Source organism: Stegodyphus dumicola, chromosome 3 (genome assembly GCF_044657685.1).
Source record: "Stegodyphus dumicola isolate Sdum_Otavi_A_Nest chromosome 3, ASM4465768v1".
In the NCBI taxonomy this organism is placed as follows: domain Eukaryota; kingdom Metazoa; phylum Arthropoda; class Arachnida; order Araneae; family Eresidae; genus Stegodyphus; species Stegodyphus dumicola.
In genome coordinates, this window is record NC_140770.1 from 61395516 (window position 1) to 61418709 (window position 23194).

Here is a 23194-nt window from a genome sequence, read left to right on the forward strand (position 1 = left end):
ATATACGTTTTCAAGTCTCTGGAAATTTAATTATTATGCATTATTAAAAACAAAACACTCTAAACATCGAACGAAACGCTCGCATTCAAATCTGAAGCAAAGAAAGTCACGGAAGAATAGGACGCCTTTCGTGACGTCACTCGTAGCTAACCAGGCCATGTTATTATCTCGAAGGCCACGGCGATGTTCGCTGCCATATCGTTGGGCCTAGGCTTGAGGTATAAATGGAGGATCCAAGTTGGGCACGAGGAAGAAGAAAGTATGGATGCTTCCATGCGTATAGTGTCTGCGCGGAATGAAGGCATTTAGGGGACTTTTGGATCCATCGTCTCGAGGAATGTTCCTTATCAAAATTGAGGTGAAGTTGTATAGTTTATGCGGTAGGATTATACTTGTAAAAGAATGGAGCAATTCTGGTTTTCTGCTTCTGACTATCCTGTCTTGTGGAGGAAGTTGTTTTAGAAAGGCATTATTTAATATTGAAGTTTCTGTATGCTTTCAGAGGTGCTCCGGGAACTGGCAGACACGAAAGGTTTCATTGTATCTTAGAATCTCATGAGTATTTGCGTACTTTAATTCAGGCAGAAAAAATATATATATGTAAAATACAACAAAATATGATAGCTGTTTTAAAAAAATTATTGGTGACCTCAAAATTAACATTCTAAATTTTGTAATCTGCCCCTAAATTCATCTCTTCTCATAGGTTCAATATTTTTCTATCTTACGTAACGTTTTAACGCAGATGCCTCTAGTCCAATCAAATTAATTGTAAATCAAAACTTGAAAACTTTGAAACTTTGCCGACTCCCACCCTTTTTCCTCTGAAGTTCTATGATACTCTTCCCTTTTACACATAAGCTCTCCTACTGGCAAGACGCTTTTCATCCATGCTGCTGTCGCTTACATGCTTAAGATGACTTCAAAATGCAACTTCTGTATTCAAATATAATTATGAAACATTTTGTCTGAAAAAAGGATGATTTGATATACGTAAAAAAAATTAGGCTTGTGATTTTTCAAGATACGTTGTGCTAAATTGCGTCATCATACTTTCCACTCTGCCACCTTCAAGCCACTACGGTCTTCTCGGTCATCTACGCAGTATCTAAGCTGTTAAAAGTTCCACTGTTTTCATCTACGCATTTTAAAACCATTACATATGTATATACATATGTCATAATTTTGAAGCGCAGTCGCGATGCCTGGCTGGTAGGGCGAGAGGAAGAAATCAAACTAGATTTAGCCAATTAGCATCTTTATTTGCAGATTTGCAGACACACTGTAATAGTTCCTTGTAGTCAATATACTCTTTAGTCATAGCAATTACGATAATTTCTTACATGCACAAGTAAAAAGATGCGACGTCATTTCAGGCAGGAAAGCATAAGCGGCGCAGAGTTGTTTGCATGGCAGAAGTCACGAAAAAAACAAACAAATAGAAGAATTAAAGAATTGTATAAAAATGGGGCATGCAGCTATGAAACATGGTACAGTGAGCAAACGCTTAAATCCATACAATATACATTTTTAGTAATTCCGAATGACCCATTAAAAATAAAAAAGTACTTATATATATATATATATATATATATATAACAACAACAACAACAATATATATATATTGTTGTTGTTGTTTTTTCTTACAATAGTCACTAAACTAAACACTGCAAAATATGGGATAAAAAAGATGCAGAAAAAAAAAACAAGCTGTGAATTTTACCGAATTCAGTTTCTGAATGCTGTTTAATAACGTAATGTTCGTTGAGATCTCGTTTGTTTTAATTATGAGATTACCGTCTCTCAGATAACTGCCAAAAATATCTTAATGCAATACGATCGGCACGTTCATAAATTCAAAATTACACTCTGGTTATATAAATTTCATGGAATATAGTTGATTTTTTTTCTTTGAGATGTTTCTCGTCTAACCTATAAAAGCATTTATCATAATTCTGCACACATAAAAGAGATTTTAGATTATATATTAAAAACGTATCACATAATTTCATATCATTTTTCATAACATATTCGAATGCTTTGATTACTGACATCTAAATATCTTAAAAATCGATAAAAATAATATTTTTAAACTCTATTTTTTAAATAAAAATACGTCTAGATAAGACTTACAGCTACATTGTCTTTCAGTAGAAATCTTTTAAGACTCGTGGAAGAATCAGAAAATTGTACGACACTTAAAGTTCTTCGATTTAACTACAACGGGTCACGTGCGCGGCACATGTGACGTCACATGTCGATAAATCGTAGCTAATTGGCCTTAACGCTGAAGCCCAACAACCGACGCGGCTATTTTTAAACACAAAACGAGCAGCCTTTTCAGTCCATCAATTTTAGATAGAGTTAAAATATAACTGATATAAATTCAAAGAGTAAAAGTGCACCTTCAAAATTAAATAACAAAAACGGAAGGCACGAGGTCTTTAAATCACCAAGCCGTGACTCTAAAAAAATAATGTAACTCACTATCACAGTGAACATGGAAAGAAATAAGATATGCTATTCTTTTATGAATTATTTGATAGCAGGTGTTTCAAAAGACCAAATGCTCTTTAATATTTTGGGGCTATTATACACAAGACTGAATCATTTTAATTTGTATTTTTACATATTCTAATTTTTTCCTTCGCATTGTTGCTAATAATTATAGTCACTGCAAACACGTGACTGCATATGACTGCATTCTAAAAGTCTTTGATTCGAGTTTCGGAAATTTTATTGCTTAAACTGTAGTGATACTATGTATAATCAACAGATCATATTTGCTCAAAAAAAGGTAAAAATTTCGAAGTTTTGGTTCTCTGAAATTCGATATTTTTAAAGTCGAAACATCTTAAAGATGTCATATTTTCGTTTGTCTGTCCATTTCATTGCGTAATAACGCAATTTAAAAGGCATTACGGCTGAATAGCACAGAATATGATAATTATTGCCTTTTGTATCGATGACAAACAAAACTATCATGAGTTTTTTTATTCCAGCATTTAAACAAGCTGTGTTACAATTCAAAGACTTCGCCTCTAATAAAAACAAAATTATTTAGACCTTCATATGACGTGATAAAGAAACAACTTGAGTATCCGAACAATTTTTTCTGAAGAAAGATATGAAACTTAGTGTCAAAATTCAGTTTATAAGCTTGTCTTTCAGTAATCATTCAAAATGACAATACAGAAGTACTTATTTTGTGGGAAATAGGCTGCAAACTGCAAATGGGAAAGCTAACTTGATTCCAGAAGAAAAGTAGGCATGTTTTGAACATTTAATATACATCTTTTGTTGAAGTCAAAGATAAATAACATTCAAATTTGCATGTATCACTTCGTTGTGCCAAATGTATCATCAAATAATGCGCTATCTAAAAATAACTGCTTAGTGATAAAACTACAGATTGGATAAAGTTCTAGCAGTTACATAAAGGAAATCGTAGAAAATAACATCCAGAGTATTAAAGAAGACGGAGATACTTCAGAATCATAGTTTCATCAGCATATTACATTGAGAATTCTTACGTGGGCTTCATCAGCTTCTTACGTAAACTAATATGACCATTGCCTGGACACAGAATTGACAAATGCACAAATTTTTGATTGTCCAACCATCCTTGCTGAATTGTTAAAAACTGGAGGGTCTTGTTTAAGAGACCGAATCTTTACGATGGTAACATTTTTCGGATTGCCCATGACACTATTTGAATAGGTTTCATATGCACGACAACAAAAACAACAACAATGCGAATGCCTAAGATGTCTTCCTGTAAGAAAGAGTGTTTGACAATGCCAAATTTAAAGTGAATATGATTAGAAATTTCAAATGAATATGACATCCTTTAATATTAAGGATGAAGAATAACCGGAATTAAAGGATACAGAAGCAATAAGAATACTTGTCATATAGATAACGCTATAACAGATGACACAAGAAGACAACAGAACAACTAATTCTAATGGATACAAAGGAATACGAATATCTCTGATGTTGATTACGTCTCGCATGATGATAATATGCCCATGTCTTGACAGAAAAGAGCGGGCTTCAAAGGCAAGGGATTCTTTATGAAGGCACGATGCATAACTAGACGATGGCTTGCAAGAAAATTGAAGGATAACGAAGGTCAAGGTTAGGCCTTTACAAGATGTAATATAAAATTAATAAGAAGTAATACTTCAGCCGGATACAAAAGTACAATATAATAGCATTTTTCAGACGTTTTCAAAGCAAAATAGTAGCAGTATTCAGTTGAGGATATTGTTCACAAAAGACTTAAATTATGACTTATCAATCAAGTAACGGACATCATGTGATCATCATCAGTAACATACATCACTATCATCATCACATTTCATCAAGTGAAATGAAATGTGTGATGCAACAAGCTGGAAAAAGTTCTGTTTGAAATCAATCTGATTGCAGCATATTCATGAAGATTCGTTCAAATCAAATATTCAGTACTATTCTGAACTTAAAACGGTACTTACTGAAGTCGAGAAATGGATTTCGCTTTTTTTTTTTTTTTTTCAGTGCCAAGGCTAAATAAAAACAAAATGCTATTTTTGTTCGATTCAAAGAATACAAATTTAGTCTCAGTTTAAAAGTCTGAAATGGGGACGTTTTAAAAAATAAAAAAGATCCAAACGGCCAAGGCGTGACCTACGAGTGGCCGGTCCATCAATCAATCAGATGAAGCAGCGACACAAGAAATTACAATCAGACTTTTTCTTTCTCTTTTTCCTACGGCCTGTTGGCCATTTGACGGATCGTGACGTAGTTGATTAAGCGGCCGTGACGTCACGCGAACAGCACGTGGCTTATAGAATATACGAAAGGTTTGTCTTCCGTTTACTGTAAACGTTATAATTTCGTTTCCTTTTCGGTTTCGGTTTAGTAAGATGTCTCAAATGCTGTCAAAAAATAATTCAGTATGCATTCTAAAGGGGCCCACAGTTTTTTTTAATTAAAAAGAATACACAAAATGAATGCTGAGTTTAATTTAAAAAATTCTGGTGCTTAGTTGTGAAGGTAAGTACACTTATTTTACTTGTAACTTATTTTTGCAATGAGCAATTTACTCATAACGAGTTTTTACAGTTTTTATATAGAACAGCCCAAGACTTTCGTACATATATGACAATCTGTATAGGAAAAGATCTGCATTTTATTTTCTTATGAATCTGTAGTGTCTCAAAGTAAAGCAAAGGCGTCTCAAGTTAATGTGACGGCCTTCAGGTACATTTCATATTTAAAACATTTTTAATGCCCCCTTCTTAATTCTTGTTAAGTGCAGAACTCAAAGAAATGTTTTGTTTCCGTCATTTTCTTGTAGTTTAAGACTTACAAATTAAAATGGTGTTGGTGTATTTAATTATGGCAAAGCACACGAGGGCTATCTGCCTAAAGGGAGGGATGCCTTTCGTGGAGGACTTTCTAAGGGAAACTGGCTCGTATACACGTTACACATGGGGAAAACCACGAAAACGCCCATGCAGCCAGCCCGTTCGCGGGATTCGAACCTCAGACCGAACTACCAGTGTTCAGCGTCTTTACCGCTCGGCCGCTGGTGGGCCGACAAATTAAAATGAAAAATAATAATATAAATTTCGTTTTTTGTGAGCAAAATGCTCTTATTTTCTGCAAATAAAATAATAATGAATTATCAAAATACATAATAATAATTAGCATATATGGGCAATGTAATACCCATTGTTATGCTAATGCAATATATTAGTTATCTAAAAGTCGAATGAGGTACTTAGGTTTACATATAAATAACTCACAGTGGACGATGATAGTCTCAAACTAGCGCATGATGATTCGCATTTACAGACTTTTAGTATTCTGTTTTGTTTTTATTATGTCATAAGAATGACTCAATTAAATGCATGAAAAGTTCCGGTTTGTGCCTTCTATGTATTTAACCACTTTTAAGCACGGTTTTGTCAAAGTGTTTCACAGATTATAAATTAACGACTCTCGTCAGAAAGTTTTACACGTTGTTTTTCGTCAGCAATTCGTTTCAGAAACTTCTTGCAAAATCATTATCGCAAGCTATTAGTAGCTTTAGTGGGCAAGATATGGTAACTAATCACAGTGAAGTATTTTGGAAAGAAATAGCTTTTTCAAGAATTTGTTACGAATAATGAATGGGCTAGCACCTAAAAGTTTAAAGATAAAATGGTTGCATAGGTTTGGAAAGATCAGTTGTCTGTTTGTTTGATCCTGAGTGTCTTTCCAGCAGTTGGTTGCAGGGGTCAAGAGCAGGAAGCTTATTATGGCAAACGTTCTAACGAAATCGCTTTTCCCCCCTATCTTTAATAAAACAGGAATCTTAGATTTAACGCACTCTGTCAATCGGCAAACTACATCAGGTGCAAGATTCCATCGCCTACTTTAAGCTACAAGACTTTATGTTGCCCTGGAATTTTGGATTTAAACCTCTTTGGTACCTCTAGAAAAATTTTAAGAAACCATCCAACTCTTTCATTCTATCTCTTTGATTTCTATCTTATTTTCCCAATCCATGGTACCCAATATGGTAGAACCCAGCCTACCTATTGCAGAAGCAATGTATAGCATTTCATTAATTGATTAATCTTCGGCATTCTGAAATTTATCTGTGGCAGTTTGAATAACCACTTCACGCCCATGCAATAACATTTTAATTATTCTTAGATTTTTACGTTAATAGCATAATACAAATTATGATTCTCGAAGAACTAAAATCAAACATGTAATAAAACTTTCAGGGAAGTCGGGGAACAAATAGACCTAACATTGAAAGCATAAAACACCTACAGCTAAGATCTGAAATCTAATGTCAAATGTGATACCATTTTAAATTTTATCCATTCTAAGGCAGTAATTAAATTCAGCAACGCTCATTCGGATTGGGCTGAAAATAAGGTTGGTTATATGTATTCAAATAAAATTTAATCTACGCGTTTCTTCTTCTCTCTCTCATTTTTGCATTCGACCAATCGTACAACGTCTACCTCCAGGCACCATCTACACCGGCGCATAAATATTTCATGACGAATAAAAATCTCGGAAAACAAAACGTTGTAAATTTTGCGACTGGAAATCGATAAGACCTTTGCCTTGAGATTTCTTTTGACAATGTCGAAAGAGATTTTCGACGTATCTGAAATGCCAGAGAAACACACAGAGTCGAAATTGAAAGACTAGCCTTGATGCATAAATACAGAGATATGAAGGATGGGAGGGAAAAACGTAGGGAAGAGACATATCTCTCGTAGGGAAATATAACTTCTAATGGATGCTTCATCGGAAACATTTCGCTTCAAAAATTCATGGTCCAGGAAATAGTCGTTTCGAATAACGGATGATAAAAGACTATTTCCAGAATTGGAGCTTTTTCTTTTTTTCTCCCATTCTGAAAAGGCAAGACGTGTATTTTGCCTATTTATTTATTTATTTATTATATCATTGTATGATGTTTCAAATGGGAAATTTAGATAGCTGAGGAATTTAAGAAGGCAGCCGTAATGCAATTATATGACTTCGAACAAATTGAAGTAGAACTTCAACTATCTGGACTCCAAGTAATCTTAATTCAAACTAACTGGATCGTTTTTCTTTTCTTTTCCACTCTAAGTAAAATTAAGCTTAATGTATGCTACAGCTGTTTAATGAGCTTGAAGAATTAGTTTAGATAAATCTACACAATAAATGGATTTGTGCAGATCATTAGCTTCCCCCGCCCTAGAAGTAGTGCACAGAAAAATCAACTGCCGGGATTTGAACCTTGGACTTCCGCTTGCTAGGAGGACATTCTAAATATCTATACTATGATAGCATGAACTAGAGAATGGGATCATTCCTCGCATTCCCTTCTACTTAAACGGCAACTGGGGAGAGGTTTGAGACTTCCACACCAAATCCAGGTGGTGACATATTATTCATCATCACAGCGGAAAACATTACATTTTTTTTTTTTTTCGCAGCAGGAAGTGCGAAAAATCAACTGTATGCTCTCAGTGTGATTTGAACCACGGATCTTCCAATTAGTACCTGGAAGGAGTTAGCCACGAGAGGAGAATGAGGCGATTCCTTTCAGATTACGCCACAATATTCAGCTAATTGCAGCACATAAATATTAATAATTAATATTTTATAACTATTTCTAAGTCCAGAAAATTTTCCAACATATTTCACGAAAAACAGTTGTCGCATAACTGGATCAGTGTTAAATTTAAAATTAATGTTATTGACAAGAAAAATGAAAAGGAAAATCTAAACCTGGAGTATAATAATTCAAAAACTGCATTAAAATATAACAAAGCAAACATTTAGTAAATGGTGTTTTTATTAATAAAGCTATAATTTGTGTAGAAGGTTTAAAGTATACTCTTTTGTGTACAAGAATACAACGAAAGTTTATTGAGAATTATGTTTGCCTACGAATTAAAAATATTTTTATTACAATTACTAATTACTTAAAGCAGATATCTTGAGAAGAACTACAAAATGCAAGGAAAATTACGTAGAATAATAGCAGTAATAGTAGATAATGTTAGAGCATTTAGGAATTGCTTTTATCTGCAGCAGACATCGCGATTAATGTTATCATTTGGATTTTATTATCAAATTGGCGAAGTTCACCACCATACGCATACCAAAACATGGAAGATACATAGCTTTTGTGATCAACAATTCCGTTAATGTTATCAAAATAATTGTAGAATGAGTTTTTAAATGAAATTATTTTTGGTTGGTAAATTGGACAAATAAAAGATAAATTTGCCAAATAATGTCGAATTAGAGTAAGAAAATTGCTAAATGGAAGAGACTTATCGCCAAGTACAGAAGTAAGTCGCCAAGCAGCTTGATTTCGATTTAAGATTACCGTGCACAAAGAAACCCGTTTTCGAAGTTTTAGGGAAATGGACTTGATTAATCAGAATTACCGACTAAGGTTTGGTTTGGTTTATTAGATTACGGCAAAGCACTCGAGGGCTATCTGCCTTAAGGGAGGGATGCCTTCGTGGAGAACTTTTTAATTACCGACTAAGGAAGCGGCATGCTAGATGACTTTGCTTTTTCTGGTCCCAATACCTGAAAAACATTTCCGTGCCAAAATAACTGGAGGGGAAAAAAATCAGGTTGAAGCATGAATGACAGAAGAATATCCTTTCCATTTGCTTTCCGAAACAAATCGAAGAACAATCATGTGATAAACTTTCTGAAGAAGAACGTAATTAAATTGGTGAATTTCCTACAAATGCTGAGATAAGGTATGCCCCACGAATGTTAGTTATATTTGTATTAAATTAATTAAACCTTAGTGATATTTTGAAAGGTATTTTTCTTATTGCTTAAAGTTATCGAAACAATTTCGGACAAACGTGATCACAGTATGCGGTGACCATTGTACAAGAGTATGTTATGTAATTTCACGTAATCTGGAATCTATAAATATTGTTAAAATCACCCGATAAAAAACAAACTGGTAAATCGAAAGATAAATTAAACGTGCAGCCATTAATCCTCTGTTTTCCATTAACGAAATACCAATGTAGCATACACAAATGCATTTTTCTTCCTGTCTGGACGTGTGTTCTTGTTAACAATGCAGATCTGATTTACAAAAACAAATGATTCTCTAAATTAAATTGCTTAACAATGCATGTAATTTGTTAAGACGGTTTTTCATTGACTTACAATGCGGGATAATCTTTTTCCTATTTTTTTAATGTTGTCGTGTATTAACTATGATTTTTTTAATGGTGCACGTCTTCCACGATATTATACATCAGTTAAAACTGATTTCCTTCGAATGTTTTGCGATAATGAAATTCACCTAATGTAACCAATAAATTATATCTCTCATATAACTAACTCAATTTAGCATATTCCGAAATAAAAATTTGTTTTAGCCCAAATGAGTCCGGAAGGACTATTAATTTCGTTTTGGCATTTTTCGTTGGTTCACTATAAAAGTCTGAATAACTTTTCAAATTGTTGCCACCAAATATTAGAGCCCTGCATTATCTTTAAAGAAATTAAATTGTGAAGAATCTGCATGAATGCTTGCATGTTTGTCGCATTGTGAAAAAACAACGGTACGTAGAGACATCAAATTTTGAATATTGAACGTTTTCATCCAAATATGGGCATCTGGAAGCCCAAATTTGGAATTTGTTTTATTATCGATTTCATTTCATATTTTGTAAACCTTTAAAGAATTTTTTATTAACAAACTCAAGAATTTCAAAGCGAACGATGGCAACGCTATACAGAAAAAACATTTTAACTCCAGCGTGCAAGACGGTTTATGGAAAATTCTAAAGACTTGCTCTTTTAAAATTACTTTGCGATATTACTGTTGAATTGAATGTTATTGTTTAAGTGCGAAGAACATGATATTTAATAAATAAAGGTAACACAGAAAACGTTAAAAAAAGCTCCTTTGGACGTAATTTTAAATCTGAAACCTTTCACTTTTTTTTACTTACTCGTACGAAGTAAAAAGGAAGTATTGTAATCGCGAAGAGTTTCAGGCAGCATGTTTCAACGAAAATATCCATTTTGACCGCTATCGAATGCAATTTAACGATGTTTTTGCGTGATATCTGTACGTAAGAACAGAATAAAAGACTCGTTTCCTCCAAAAAAATTATAAATCTGCTTTAAAATTAATTCTGAAGAGAATTTTCAGTGGCGTCTGTATGAACGTATGTACGTACGTATCTCGCATAACTCAAAAACGAGTAGTTTCAGAACGTTGAAATTTTGTATATAGGACTGCTATAACGTGTAGATGTGCACCTCGTGTAGATGTGCACCTTGGTTGCAATCGGCCGCACCGGATGTATATAAATATATTTATATATATATCCACTCTGTTACCCGGCTCAGTGATTTCAGTTTCTTTACTCTTATATGTTGTAAATTGTACATTTTTTGCTTTAACAATGATTGAATTATGTTGTTTTTATCTTCCGGTTAAGCTTTTTATGCCTTTAGTAAATTTGTATGCAATATTTTTAGAATTATCAACAATTTTAAAGTTGTTTAAGTGCCGCAAAGCCTTTTTTTTATGGCGGCCATTGATTGTTTACATTTGAAACAGCATACTAGTGGATTTGCTGCCAATCTAGAAAAACTTAGCTTCACAACAACAAAGATAACGCCTTCATTTATTATTGCCAATTAAATCATGCTTAATCCTTTCTGGAATTTTTTCAAGGAAATAAGCGATTAAGATTTACTTCGTAATTTTGAATATAGATATTTTGAGTTTTTGTGTATTTTTGCCTTCTCGCGAAGTGAGAACTGAATTAATTGAATGAGAAATACTAAATCGTCTGTGAAAAACTGTTTCTTTTTTGTTTTGTTTGCTTAATTTATTTTATACATCATTCTAGCTTTATTATAGTATTTGAATAGAACATGTGGCAACGATTAGATAATTCTATTCTTTAAATGATATAAATTTTGTGCATTATGAGTTATAATATGAACGAAATATAATACTGTTAAGTGTATCTAGCGCCAGAGTGTCGCTATGGTAAACAAATACTAGAGTGAATTTTAAAGAATACATTTATTCTATTGTGATTTATGCGCTGTCGGCGAAGTAGATTTAATTCAATGCAATAAGTTTAAATGAAATGCAAGAAAAAGTGCGTATAATTTAATATTCCGTACAAGGAAGTCATGTGGTGTACACATCAGATTTTTTTAAGGAAAGGCATGCAAATCAGTTTTAGACATAATCAAATGATGCATTGTCATTGAAATTTTAGGCTTTATAATTTTAAATACTATTTGTTTTCTGCTTACTATTATACTAGATACAAATCGTTAAGATTGAAAGAATGAAATGATGAATCTAAAATATAAATAAGTGAACAATGTTTTAAAAAATTTGAAAGTTTTCAGATTTTATATTACGCTCAAAGGGGTTTTGTTAATGTATTGTGTGTGTCACCTTTATTTATCAAATATCATGTTCTTTGCACACAATAAAATTTAATTCAACAGCAATATCGCAAAACAGTTTTAAAAGAGCATTTCTTTAGAATTTCCGATACACAGTCTGGCTCTGGATGAGCTGGAGATGTTTTTTTCTGTACAACATTGCCATTGTTCGCTTTGAAATCCTTGAGTTTGTTAATCAAAAAGTTTTCTTTCTCAGTTTATCATATCAGAGTTCAGTCTTTTAAGTAAGATGACTTGCAAAAATGATTTTTGTCTTTATATTATTAACGTTTTGTGCGCTAATTTTGTTTATTAAATATCACGTTCTTCACATTTACGCGACATAAAACTCAGTTCAACAGCAAAATCACAAAATATTTCAAAACAGTATATTCTTTAGACTTTCCGATAGACAGTCTCGCGCAGTGGAGGTAAAAATGTTTTATTAGGTACAACGTTTCTACTGCTCGCACTTTCAAATGACCGGGTTTCTTAATCAAAAATTCTTTAAAGTTTTACAAAATATGAAATAATTCAAAATTCAAATGTTCGGTTTTCTAGATTCACATGTTCGGGTGGAGGACTACGTTATTCTAAATTTGATGGCTTTAGGAACCGTAGTTGTTTTCACAATGTGAAGAATGTATATTGTAGAATATGTAGATTCTTCTTTGTTTAATTTCTTTAAAAATAATATGTGCAATAATATTTGGTGGCAACAATTTGAATATGATTCTCTGTTTATAGTGAGCCGACGCAACTAGACTAATAGCACTTTTAGGCTAATAATTTATAAAAGAACGCTCGAAGCCTTAGGAAGTTGGTAGTTAAAGAGAAAGTATAGCTTTGTCAGAAGATGATAATTCAAACCCGACGGAACGCCAAGGTAACTGCAGATACTTTAAGCCATCATTATTATTGATGATTCTGGAAAAACCAAGCACAAAATACAAAAGCAAAATAAATAATGCCACAAGTGATAAAGCAGAAAAGAGAAAAAAATGGCTGCCAAAAAATGCATGAATATTTCAACACTGGCTAACTGTAAAAATCTTCTGTGATAACTTCGGTGTCACAGAATTATAATGTATACGCGGCATTATGCCGTAAAAAATAAATCTAGAAGTAAGTTTTTGATTCACAGAGATACCTCTCGAATGGCAAACAATGATGTTGGAGTTTTTGTTGCTCCCTTAACTTGTCAAGAAAGACATTTAGGTGCAGAATGTCTTTGTTTTTTTACGTGTTTGCTTTAGATGTAGCATAAAAACATCTACGTCTGTATGAAATTTTACAAGCTTGGAAATCGTCTGCGAAGAAGCATTTAAGACTAATAAAAATTCCGTCATTCTAAGGATTTGGTTGATAGTCTTGAATGAAGTCGTTCATTTCGAAACAATCACGGAAGAAACACATCTTAAAGTTTATTTTCTGTGAAATAATAAACACTAAATACACATGCATATGTTTTCACGATGTGAATATGAAAAACGGAAGGCAAATTGTAATGTTCTTTGAAATTTTGAATGGTTCAAGCGCATTATTTGAACTAAGAATAAGCTGAACATTAAAATTCATTGCTCTAAAAACACTAAATCGCATTACTATCGTGTTATTTGTCCATATATACAGGATTTTTAAAAATAATGGTATGCGCTTAATTTACTTAAATATCTATACATGGCAGATAATTCTTATTACAAAATTTCTCGAAATAAGATAAAACATTGTCTCAAAATCATAGTAGAAACGTTTCGGGAAAAATATTTTTTATATTCTTTGAGAGTAAAAACAATTTCTGCTAATACACAATGGCATAATTTTTACCCTTTCCTTTAATCACTGAGTAGACAAAAATAAATATTTTGACGATAAATAAAAGATCCAACTACAAATTGAAAAATAGGTGCTGTTGTACCAGAAACTATTAATCTTAAAAATCGAACATCTTTTTTACTATTTCGCGCTAATTTTGATTATAAGAGTTAAGTAAATTAAAGGATAAGCAAGGTAATAAACAAGTTAATTAAAAGTTTGAAAAACTTGCAAGTGGGAAAACGTTAGATAATAATTTAACACAAGGAAAAGTTTATGATTTAAAGTTTAAATGTTCTTTTAAATTTAAAAATATTAAAAAAAACCTAGGCTCTGATTTTCTTATACAAGTCTTAGTTTAACATTTGAAACAAACTTAAACTAAGCAATGACGTGTAACCTATTAGTTTAAAAAGTAATTTCCCGGAATTTCAAACCAACAAATCATATATTTAAACAAGCTATTTGAAACAGCAATACCAGATACTAATGGGAAAAGCTTGTAATACTACTAATTTATTATAAATAACCCCTTATTGGAGTCTTTTGCACTTATTTAATGGAGAAAAAGTTTAATTATTCAAGACGTAGCTGTGCACTTTTTTTCACTGTGGCGTCTGCGCACAAGGTTGTAAAAAATATTTTTACCGAGTGAAGCGGTGAAATTTCTATTCCAGTGTTTTATTGAGTGAAAATTTTTAATTAAATTTTAATTAATCTCTATATGTTGTATAACTGAACCGTTATGTATAGCATTTTTCGAACTATGATCAATTTACCAGTGCGGTAACTCTTTAAAGAACGTAATAATAGCGGATATAGACGATTACTGTATTAAAACATCATAGCTTTATTCTTCAATAAAATCCGTGATTAATATTCATATCTATTATATTAATATGATAAAAATATATCTCTTGATTAATTTAAAAAATTTGGCAACGAAATATAAGCGACTTAGATTGGAATAATTTTTGAATAAAATCTCTATCAGTTTTGAGGTCGAAAAGACATCGGTTCTTATCCTTCAGATGCAAAAAAATTCTGCATGCATTTCCTTTTTGCAACATGTTCAGTAAAAAGATGATGTCTAAGATGCTAAGAAAACAACTGAGATCTTAGTTGCTGAGACAAGTTTGAGACACACCGTTTTCAGCTAAACAAAGTAATGCCAACTTTCTTAAAAGAATATTAACTTCTATGGAAATTATCCATTTACGGAAGCGTCACTCGCAACAGCTAAGTTGTTTACGGATTTGATAAGAGAGATAGGCGAACTATTACATCAAGTCTACGAAAATAACTTCGTCCAGCCTGTCGAAAACAAATTCGGTCCAAGTAAATAACAAATCATCTAAGCTTTAATCCACCGGTTTTTTTCTCCTCCTCTTCTTCAGACGTCGTACAACAGAGGAAAAGCGAAGGAAATAGTTAATCAATATATCGATTAAATACACACACAGAAGACATTAAACTAAAACATATTTCCGCCATACATATTTTGCTGATCGTAGTTCTTTATCACGATGTTTCAGAAACTGCCAAAATAATATACCAGCGGACAGAGCTCTCCGAGCAATAGTAGCAAGTCCAAGAATAGAAAGTGCCATATCTATGTGTGTCCCTCCGGAATTATGTTCTCAGTTATTATATGGACATGCCTAATTAAACTAATAGGCTACGACGGCGAATGATATTGTGTAGCATGGGTTATGACGAAGACTATTTGCTATCCAGTGCTTGATCGAACCGTTCTGGACATAATTACATCAACTACAAACAAGGATACGGATAATTGAGGATAGTGCTTTCGTTTTAGGGATGGATAAGTTGACAAATTCTGTCTTCGCTTTTCCCCATGAAACACCTATCTTCGGGTTTTACATAGGATTTCAGTTCTGTAAAGCGTCTGTTACAAAGACTAGATAAGATTTGTAAGCTTTCCCATTTTAAATCATTTACACGCAAAGGAAGAAAACATCCAAATAAATACTGTAGCAATATACAAAAAAGAAAAGCACAGATGAAAAGAAATTAAGCTAATTATATTGTTTATAATGTAAGAGAAAACGAAAGTGATTGCACATCGATAGGTATGTTTCTAAGAAGATTATTTATTACATCTAGAAAATGTAAAATCACAAGGACCCATTTTTGTATATTTCCATTATTTTAAATACTTCTTAGAAAACGTTTACATTTGCAAAATACTGCATTATCCTGAATGTAAAATGCGTATACAGAATATTTTTCAAAATTCTGCACAGTGAATGAAAACGTTTTATATTGATTTTGTTATATACATTGTAAGGTATTTTCTCTCTACTAATGGTGTTAAAAAAAATGGGACAATTCTATATCTCCCGTTCTACTGGACCGATTTTCGAAATTCAACTCGCGTTTTCCCATGTTTCGAAAGCGTGACTTAGGATATATATTAGATTTATATATAGCATTGTTCTAACATAGGTATTTTGACGCAAAATCGGACTTTTTCTGAAATAACATACCAATTGTTTTCCATATTTCGATTCTACGCCTCAAATTATGCCAAAAGGCCGAGTTTTGTAAAAGTCGCACTAGTAGATTTAAAAAAAATTAGCTCTAAAAAATTTAGCTCCTCCATGCTAATTGAATTTGGTGTACATTTATTAATATATCTTTTTTAGTTAAACTTATTTGATTCTTCCTTTCTCATTTCGAAATTTAGGTTCATTCCAAATAACATTCGCCTATTTCTTTTAAAATAATTTAAAAGCATTTTCGAAAACATTTTGAATTATAACCTGTAAAAATTTTACCATCATCTTAAAGTAGGTGTATTTCTAAGCATACCTGCAAAAAATTAAGAGTTTTTTTCAAAATTTCCGAAGATATACGTGAATTGGCGCATTTTGAAATTTGGCATATTTGTTATAAGCAATAATAACGCCAAATGTTGATTACGTTATTTGTTATAATTATTAGAAAGTATGAACGATGACCTTTTCCCCCTCGTATGCAATGAAAAAAAAAAAAAAAAAAAGAAAGGAAAATAGGTTGCTATAAATTAAGAAGTTCATCAAATGAATTAATTATTCTTGGCGCAAATTTATTTATTATTTTAAATAATTTAAAATTATTTAAAAAAATAGGCAAAGAGAAAAATGCGCCAAGATAAATTTTTCAAATTCTCCATAAATATTTCACCAAAAATTACAAAATTTAATATCTAGGAATCGAAATATGAAAAAAATGGTTTGTTATTTAAGAAAAATCCGATTTTGTTTCAAAATATCTATGCTATATATAAATGTAATATATATCCTAAGTTTTCTTCCGAGACATGGAAAACGCAAGTTAAATTTCTACAATAGGTCCAGTAGAAGGAAGATATAGAACTGCCCTCTCTCTCTCTCTTTTTTTTTTTTCGTGCAAAGTGTACCTACTTGGTGTAACTGAAAGCCTGTCTGGCTAGCAGTTGGGAGATCTAACGTTCGAAACCCGCTGAGGACATTGCACATTTTTCATGTTTCCTGATTTGACAAACGTAAATCTAAACAATATCAGTTTGCTACGATGAATGTTTTATAAAGAAATATAATTATATAATCATAATGTATAAAAGAAAATTAAATAATCTATTAAAAAATCAAACTATCCACACTAAAGTGAGTTCGTATACTTAAATCAACATTTATTTTTGAAGGTGCTACAAAAAAAAAGGTGGGGGGGAGGGCTATAATATAGACTGCCTCGCATACATGAACTTGATATAATGGACGCTTCACAGGATAAAAAATAATTAACTAATTAGTCATTTTTTTTTCTTCTACAGGAAATGGGAAATGTGTTTGTGTATGTTTTTAAATAACCTTAGACAAATAATTTTAGCAAAATAATAATAAATTATAATTAAATAAATAAATTATATTAAACAAACTAGTCTATTATTTTTTTTTCCTTCTACAGGAAATATACGATTTTAAGCAATTTCATTCTGTGATTTTTAAACAATCTAGAGATTACATTTTGAACAAACTTAAGCATACATACAAAAAAGCAAAGATTTTTGTGGAGAGATTTCAATTGATTTCAATGTTCCTCCTCCTGACGAAGTGGCCTTGAAGTTGATTGAATTCCTTTTCTGTCTTGTTCGATTTGCTTTAAATTTCGATAATTTTTTAAATTTAGGTATTGCTTGTTTTGGTTTTAACATTTTTTAAAATTCTTTATTGAATTTATAGAATTATTTGAAATTTATTAATTATAAATTTAAATTTTTGGTCTTTGTGAAAAATTAGTTCTAATTTTTTTTTTTTTTTTTTTTTTTTTTTTTTGTCTTTCCTGATAATTTTCAGCAGCTTAATGCGCGAAAATGCTAGGCATGTTTAAATTTTGTTTAAAAAAATTGCATTGTAATTATATATATATATTTAAAGTTTTAATTGAGGGGTAAGCAATAAATTAAATTCAAAAAATGTTTTAAACATTAGGACTCCAGAATATGATTTCAGAAACGCAGTTTAGAGGGACGGAAGGGGGACATAAACTAATATCCGGGCTAATGCAGTTGTAAAGCATCTTACATAATTTCAAACGATTTTTGATATGAAAATTATTTAAGTACCTTACATTAATAGAAATTATCGAAATAGATTCAATAGGAAGTCTAATTTTAAAAATCTTGAATTAGAAAATTTTAAGTTTTATTAAATTTTATTCAGTATTAAAATAGTTGGAAAGATTTCTCTGAAATATTAATATGCCCATGGAAAAATACATAAAACTTTCTTTATATTCTGAGAAGAAATTTTGAATTATTGAGAATTCATGAAAATTATTCGAATTACATAGCATATCCTCTTTTAAAACTTGAAAAAACAAAAATAAAGTTAAGTCAATAACTAACAATTTGTCTTCCTGATTTTCGAAGCATAAATAGTTTTCCTATTTGCCATGGAAATGTTACGAGGTTTTTCTGGGAATACTTTCTACATTCACAAGGTTCGTTAGCCAAACATCGAGGTTTCTGGGAAATAAATCTTTTAATAATATGCGTATGCAACATGTTCATCGTTTGCTCGTTTTCAGTTTTCTTTGCGCACGAACATAAATTAAAGACCAAGCGACTTTCCACTGCAGAAAGTCCCCGTTATTAAATAGTGAAGAATCTGTATGTATGTATGTATGCTATAACAGCTTTAAAATTATTAAAATCTTGTAGTTTAAAATAAATAATTTAATTAGATGAACATTAAGGTATATATGAATGGCAATGTTTGAAACCAGGTTCGAGTGCCACGTGCGACTCTAGCACGAAGAATGTATTTTATTTTTAAAATGTTAGAACTCGTTTTTTTTTCTTGTTTTGTATGTCGCCATTTTGAGCGGTAAATAAAGTTTTTTCTGTGTTCCATCATTGGAGTTGCTTCATATTGCCAAAGAAGTATCACAATGCATGTATGTAATGTATAAATGCATATATGTTCCTCGCATTATGAAAAAACAGCGGTATTTAGAGCCACCAAATTTTGGAGACACATAGTTTTCCATCCGGATATATGCACCTTGAAGCCCGGACTTTAAATTTCGAATTTGGTTTTTAATTATTTTATATTTTGTGCAAAATTAAGGAACTTTTGCTGAAAGACTCAACAATATAAAAAAGCTTTCTGTTGCCCTTTGGCAAAGTGTAATATATTTATGTTTCAAATTTAATCAGGAAACTGAAATATAAAAGAAGTATGTTGCTATAACGTAAAACGTAAAATATTAGCCTTTCGAATTTAATCCTCAAACATCGTGACTTACATAAGATGTGTTGCTACAGCCTGAATTAAAACATTATTATCTTCCACGCGGCAGCGTATTGTTGTTCAGCAAAGCGTAAAATAAAATTTAATGACAAATTTCTAATATTAATTAACAAACTAAGCATTTTAAAAGCAATAAACCAGATTCATTTCAATTATTATCAATTACTATCTGAATTCATTAAAAATCATCCTATTTATTTCCTTTTTTATAATAATTATTTTAGGCGACTAAATGTGCAAGTGGCTAGTATTTTAAATAAATATGCATTTATTATTATTTGTTTCGCAATGAAATGAGCTTAAGGTAATTTTACGAAATCTAAACATTTTAAGCAATGGTTTAAAAGAAGAAAAAAATATTTTAAATTCTCGCTAAGTGTATATTATTGGTGTTAAAATCCGGTTGCTTGGAACTAAAGTAAAGTTAATTTTGGACACTTCCAACATTGTTCTGAGAATTTTAAACCTTCAGAGAAAAAAGAGAAAGAAAATCGAGAGATCGTGGCGATTTTCATTACTTATTCATGCGATTTTGCAAAAGGAAATTGATGATTTTCAAGATAGAATTTATCTATTATATGCAAATAAAGTTTTCAATCGTTAATTAGCATTTTAATCTTTTAATCAATGAACTAAATGCACTAGGCATTTTGTCCTCAGAGAGATCTAGGTTTTAAGGTTGGTGCGAACTACCGATAAAATGCGGAAGGTAAAAAAAAAGTGGGCAGTTTTCTCTCTTTCACTCGGCATTTCTTCACGCAACTCAAGTAATTAAATCTAACAGATAAATCAAGAATGCCAGTTTTAAAAATTTATCTATCGTTTAATTTATTTTAAGGAAATTCCATGTACCAAATCAAATTATAACAATGGTTTTATACGCGCTAATTACTATATAATTAAGTATATAAGGAATTACATTACCCTCAATGTCGAAGTGATAACAAGAATATTATTTTTTTAAAATTTATTTCCAGAGAAAATTCATTTGATGATATTTATAGCCGATTTATGAAATGGTATAATTAGCATATGAATATGGTAATTCACATCTTAATGAAAATGCATATCCAAGTGCTATATATTTTATGAAAACTGAAAAATTTCAAACTGATAAATTTAATTACAGGCACTTAAAAAACCAGTTAATATTTTCTTTCTTTGTTCTTTTCCAAATTCTTTTCTTTTTATGGAAAAAAAGGGGGGATAAAATTTAAAAATTAATATTACAAAGTGTTTTATCTTGCAGATTTAACTTTCAGAGCTAAGATTCCTTATTATCTGTCATATGTTTATAAAAGTTTTTCGCCCATATAAATACACTAAATTATGAAGAAATCCCATTCTCCTATTTAATTGCACATAATATTTTAAACTAGTTAAAATTTTATTGCGTTTTATAATTTTTAGACAATGTACAGTTTTCTAAGAATACTATATCAAATTAAAAAAAGCTGTAAAGCTCAGTTAGACATTAAAAGCAACATACATACTATCTTGTACTATCTTATCGTAAATTTATCAAGAAACTTCAAATTCGAAAAAATGAGAAATAATTGTTGAAAATGAATGTCAATGGGGAAGGAACAGATTTTAAATAGCAATAATTCCATGCTTTAAAGGTCAAGTTTAGCAAATAAATAAAAATTTAGTCTCCAAGTTTTCTTTTTTAAATAATGACCTACTACTATACTTTTCATTAAAGTATGTCTTCTTCGAAACAGATTCTGTGGCGATAAGAATTCATACAAGTTTCAAATACATGCGCAAGGAAATAATTCGGTTTGATGATAAGACATTTAATGTGAAGAATTTAAATTTCTAAGTAGTTGTTTTTATGCCTAATTTATACGCAAAACCTGTAAATATGCTAATTTAAACTTCTAAAGTTCCAGAAATTTCGCAATTCCATATCAAATTCTGTTCCCCTTTTATTATAAATCTTAGATGTAATTCTATATTCTTTTCGTCTATAATTAATATAGTCTTTTCATGTATAATTTAATTTAACTATAATGAGTTATGAATAGATGAGTTATGAATAATTTATCTAAAATTATTATTTTCACAGTGGTAAGAACGTATATATTTTTATTTGCTAATTTATTTTTTGTTTGTCAGAAAATATTACGTGCGTAACTAAAAATAATTTTAATTTAAAATATAATAAAAACTCACCTCATCATGACACGCTTTATCCCACTGTAATATCGTCTGACTAACAGGTGATAATATTTCCAAATCTCCCATATTGGTGTTTTATGGAGAGAAAACTTCTAAAGTTAGTTCTTCAAGTTTGGGAAACAATCCTTAACTTTAAACAAAGCCGCGTTAAAACCAATTCCAAAACAGTTTGCCTATTAGCATATAAACACAACACTCAATAAGTCACCTCACAGTACGAAATGCGTCCATGTGGTTCTGCAAGTTGAAGATCCGACATCATCCATCCTTCTATCTATTAGCTTTCGCCCCTTCAACTCCCAACACTCTAATGAACAGAAGAAGCAACAGCGAGTTGTTTGGTAGAGTTTCTCGTCGACAGAGGGCGCTCAAGATAAAGAGAATGATTTCTCTTGTTATTTTCCTTGATCACCTTACTTTTTAAAACTTGATGGAAGTGTTGTGCACACACACACACATATATATACAACTTTTCAATGTTTTTTTTTTTTTTCCATTTATTCTGTACAAAGAGCAGAAATTATTTATTCTGTATATTTTGTATTTTTGGCGTTTTACTTCTAATAAAAGTCTTGCCAAAAATCAAAATTTTTAATGCAGCTCATTTTGCTGAAATGGTTGAAAAATGATAATAACAACACACATTTTTTTTAAACAATTTTATTGAAATAACAATAGCTTTTAGAACTTTTTTAATAATAACGGCTCATTTTTGAACAAGCATTAATAAATAAAAGAATTATTTATAACTGCAAAAGAATTAATTTTAAAAATAACATTTATTTTTAACTATTTATTTGAAAATATTAGAAGCATCTTAGGTTCTAATTTTTTTTTTTTTTTTTTTTTTTTTTTACATTTGCTTTGATTTAGGAAATTTTCTTCTCCATAAGCTTTAAAATTAATGTTTAAAAACACTGTCACTTGTGTTCATGTATTATTAAACATTCTTATTTATAAATTTGAGCTAAATTAACGGTTATCATCACTGATAGTTTTATTTATTTTTATGATTATAATGGATTCTTATTTTAGTTTAATATAAAAGATTTAATAAAATAAATAAAAAAATAAGTTTAAAAATGAATTACAAAAGAAGAGGTAAAAAAAATCTGAAGGCTATCAGATTTTATATTACGCCCAAAGAGGCTTTTTTTACTAAAATCATGTTCTTCGAACTTAAAACATAAAATTCAATTTAACAGCAATATCGCAAAATAATTTAAAAAGAGCATATCTGTAGAATTTCCGATACACAGGTTTTTTTTTTTTTTTTTTAAACCATACATTTTTTTTTTTTTTTTTTTTTTTTTTTTTTACCGTATATGCTACTGCTCGTTTTGAAATCTTTGAGTTTCTGACTCAGATAGTCCTAAGTGCTTTACAGAATATGAAATAGATAATAAAACAAATTTCAAATTCCAAATTTGGGCTTC

At 30.8% G+C, this 23194-nt stretch overlaps 1 protein-coding gene across 4 annotated transcripts in view; it reads right to left on the minus strand.

The window, feature by feature from the left end:
- LOC118182775 (uncharacterized) overlaps positions 1–23194 on the minus strand; it is a 453922-nt gene that overhangs the window by 273907 nt on the left and 156821 nt on the right. For 3 of the 4 annotated variants that reach the window (XM_035352159.2, XM_035352160.2, XM_035352161.2), the window contains exon 1: positions 21753–22070. The exons of the other annotated variant lie outside the window; for it this stretch is intronic. In XM_035352159.2, coding sequence (XP_035208050.1) covers positions 21753–21824 — 72 coding nt within the window. In that variant the 5' untranslated portion in view covers positions 21825–22070. Of the gene's footprint in view, positions 1–21752; positions 22071–23194 lie in introns of those variants that run through there. 4 annotated transcript variants of the gene reach the window in all.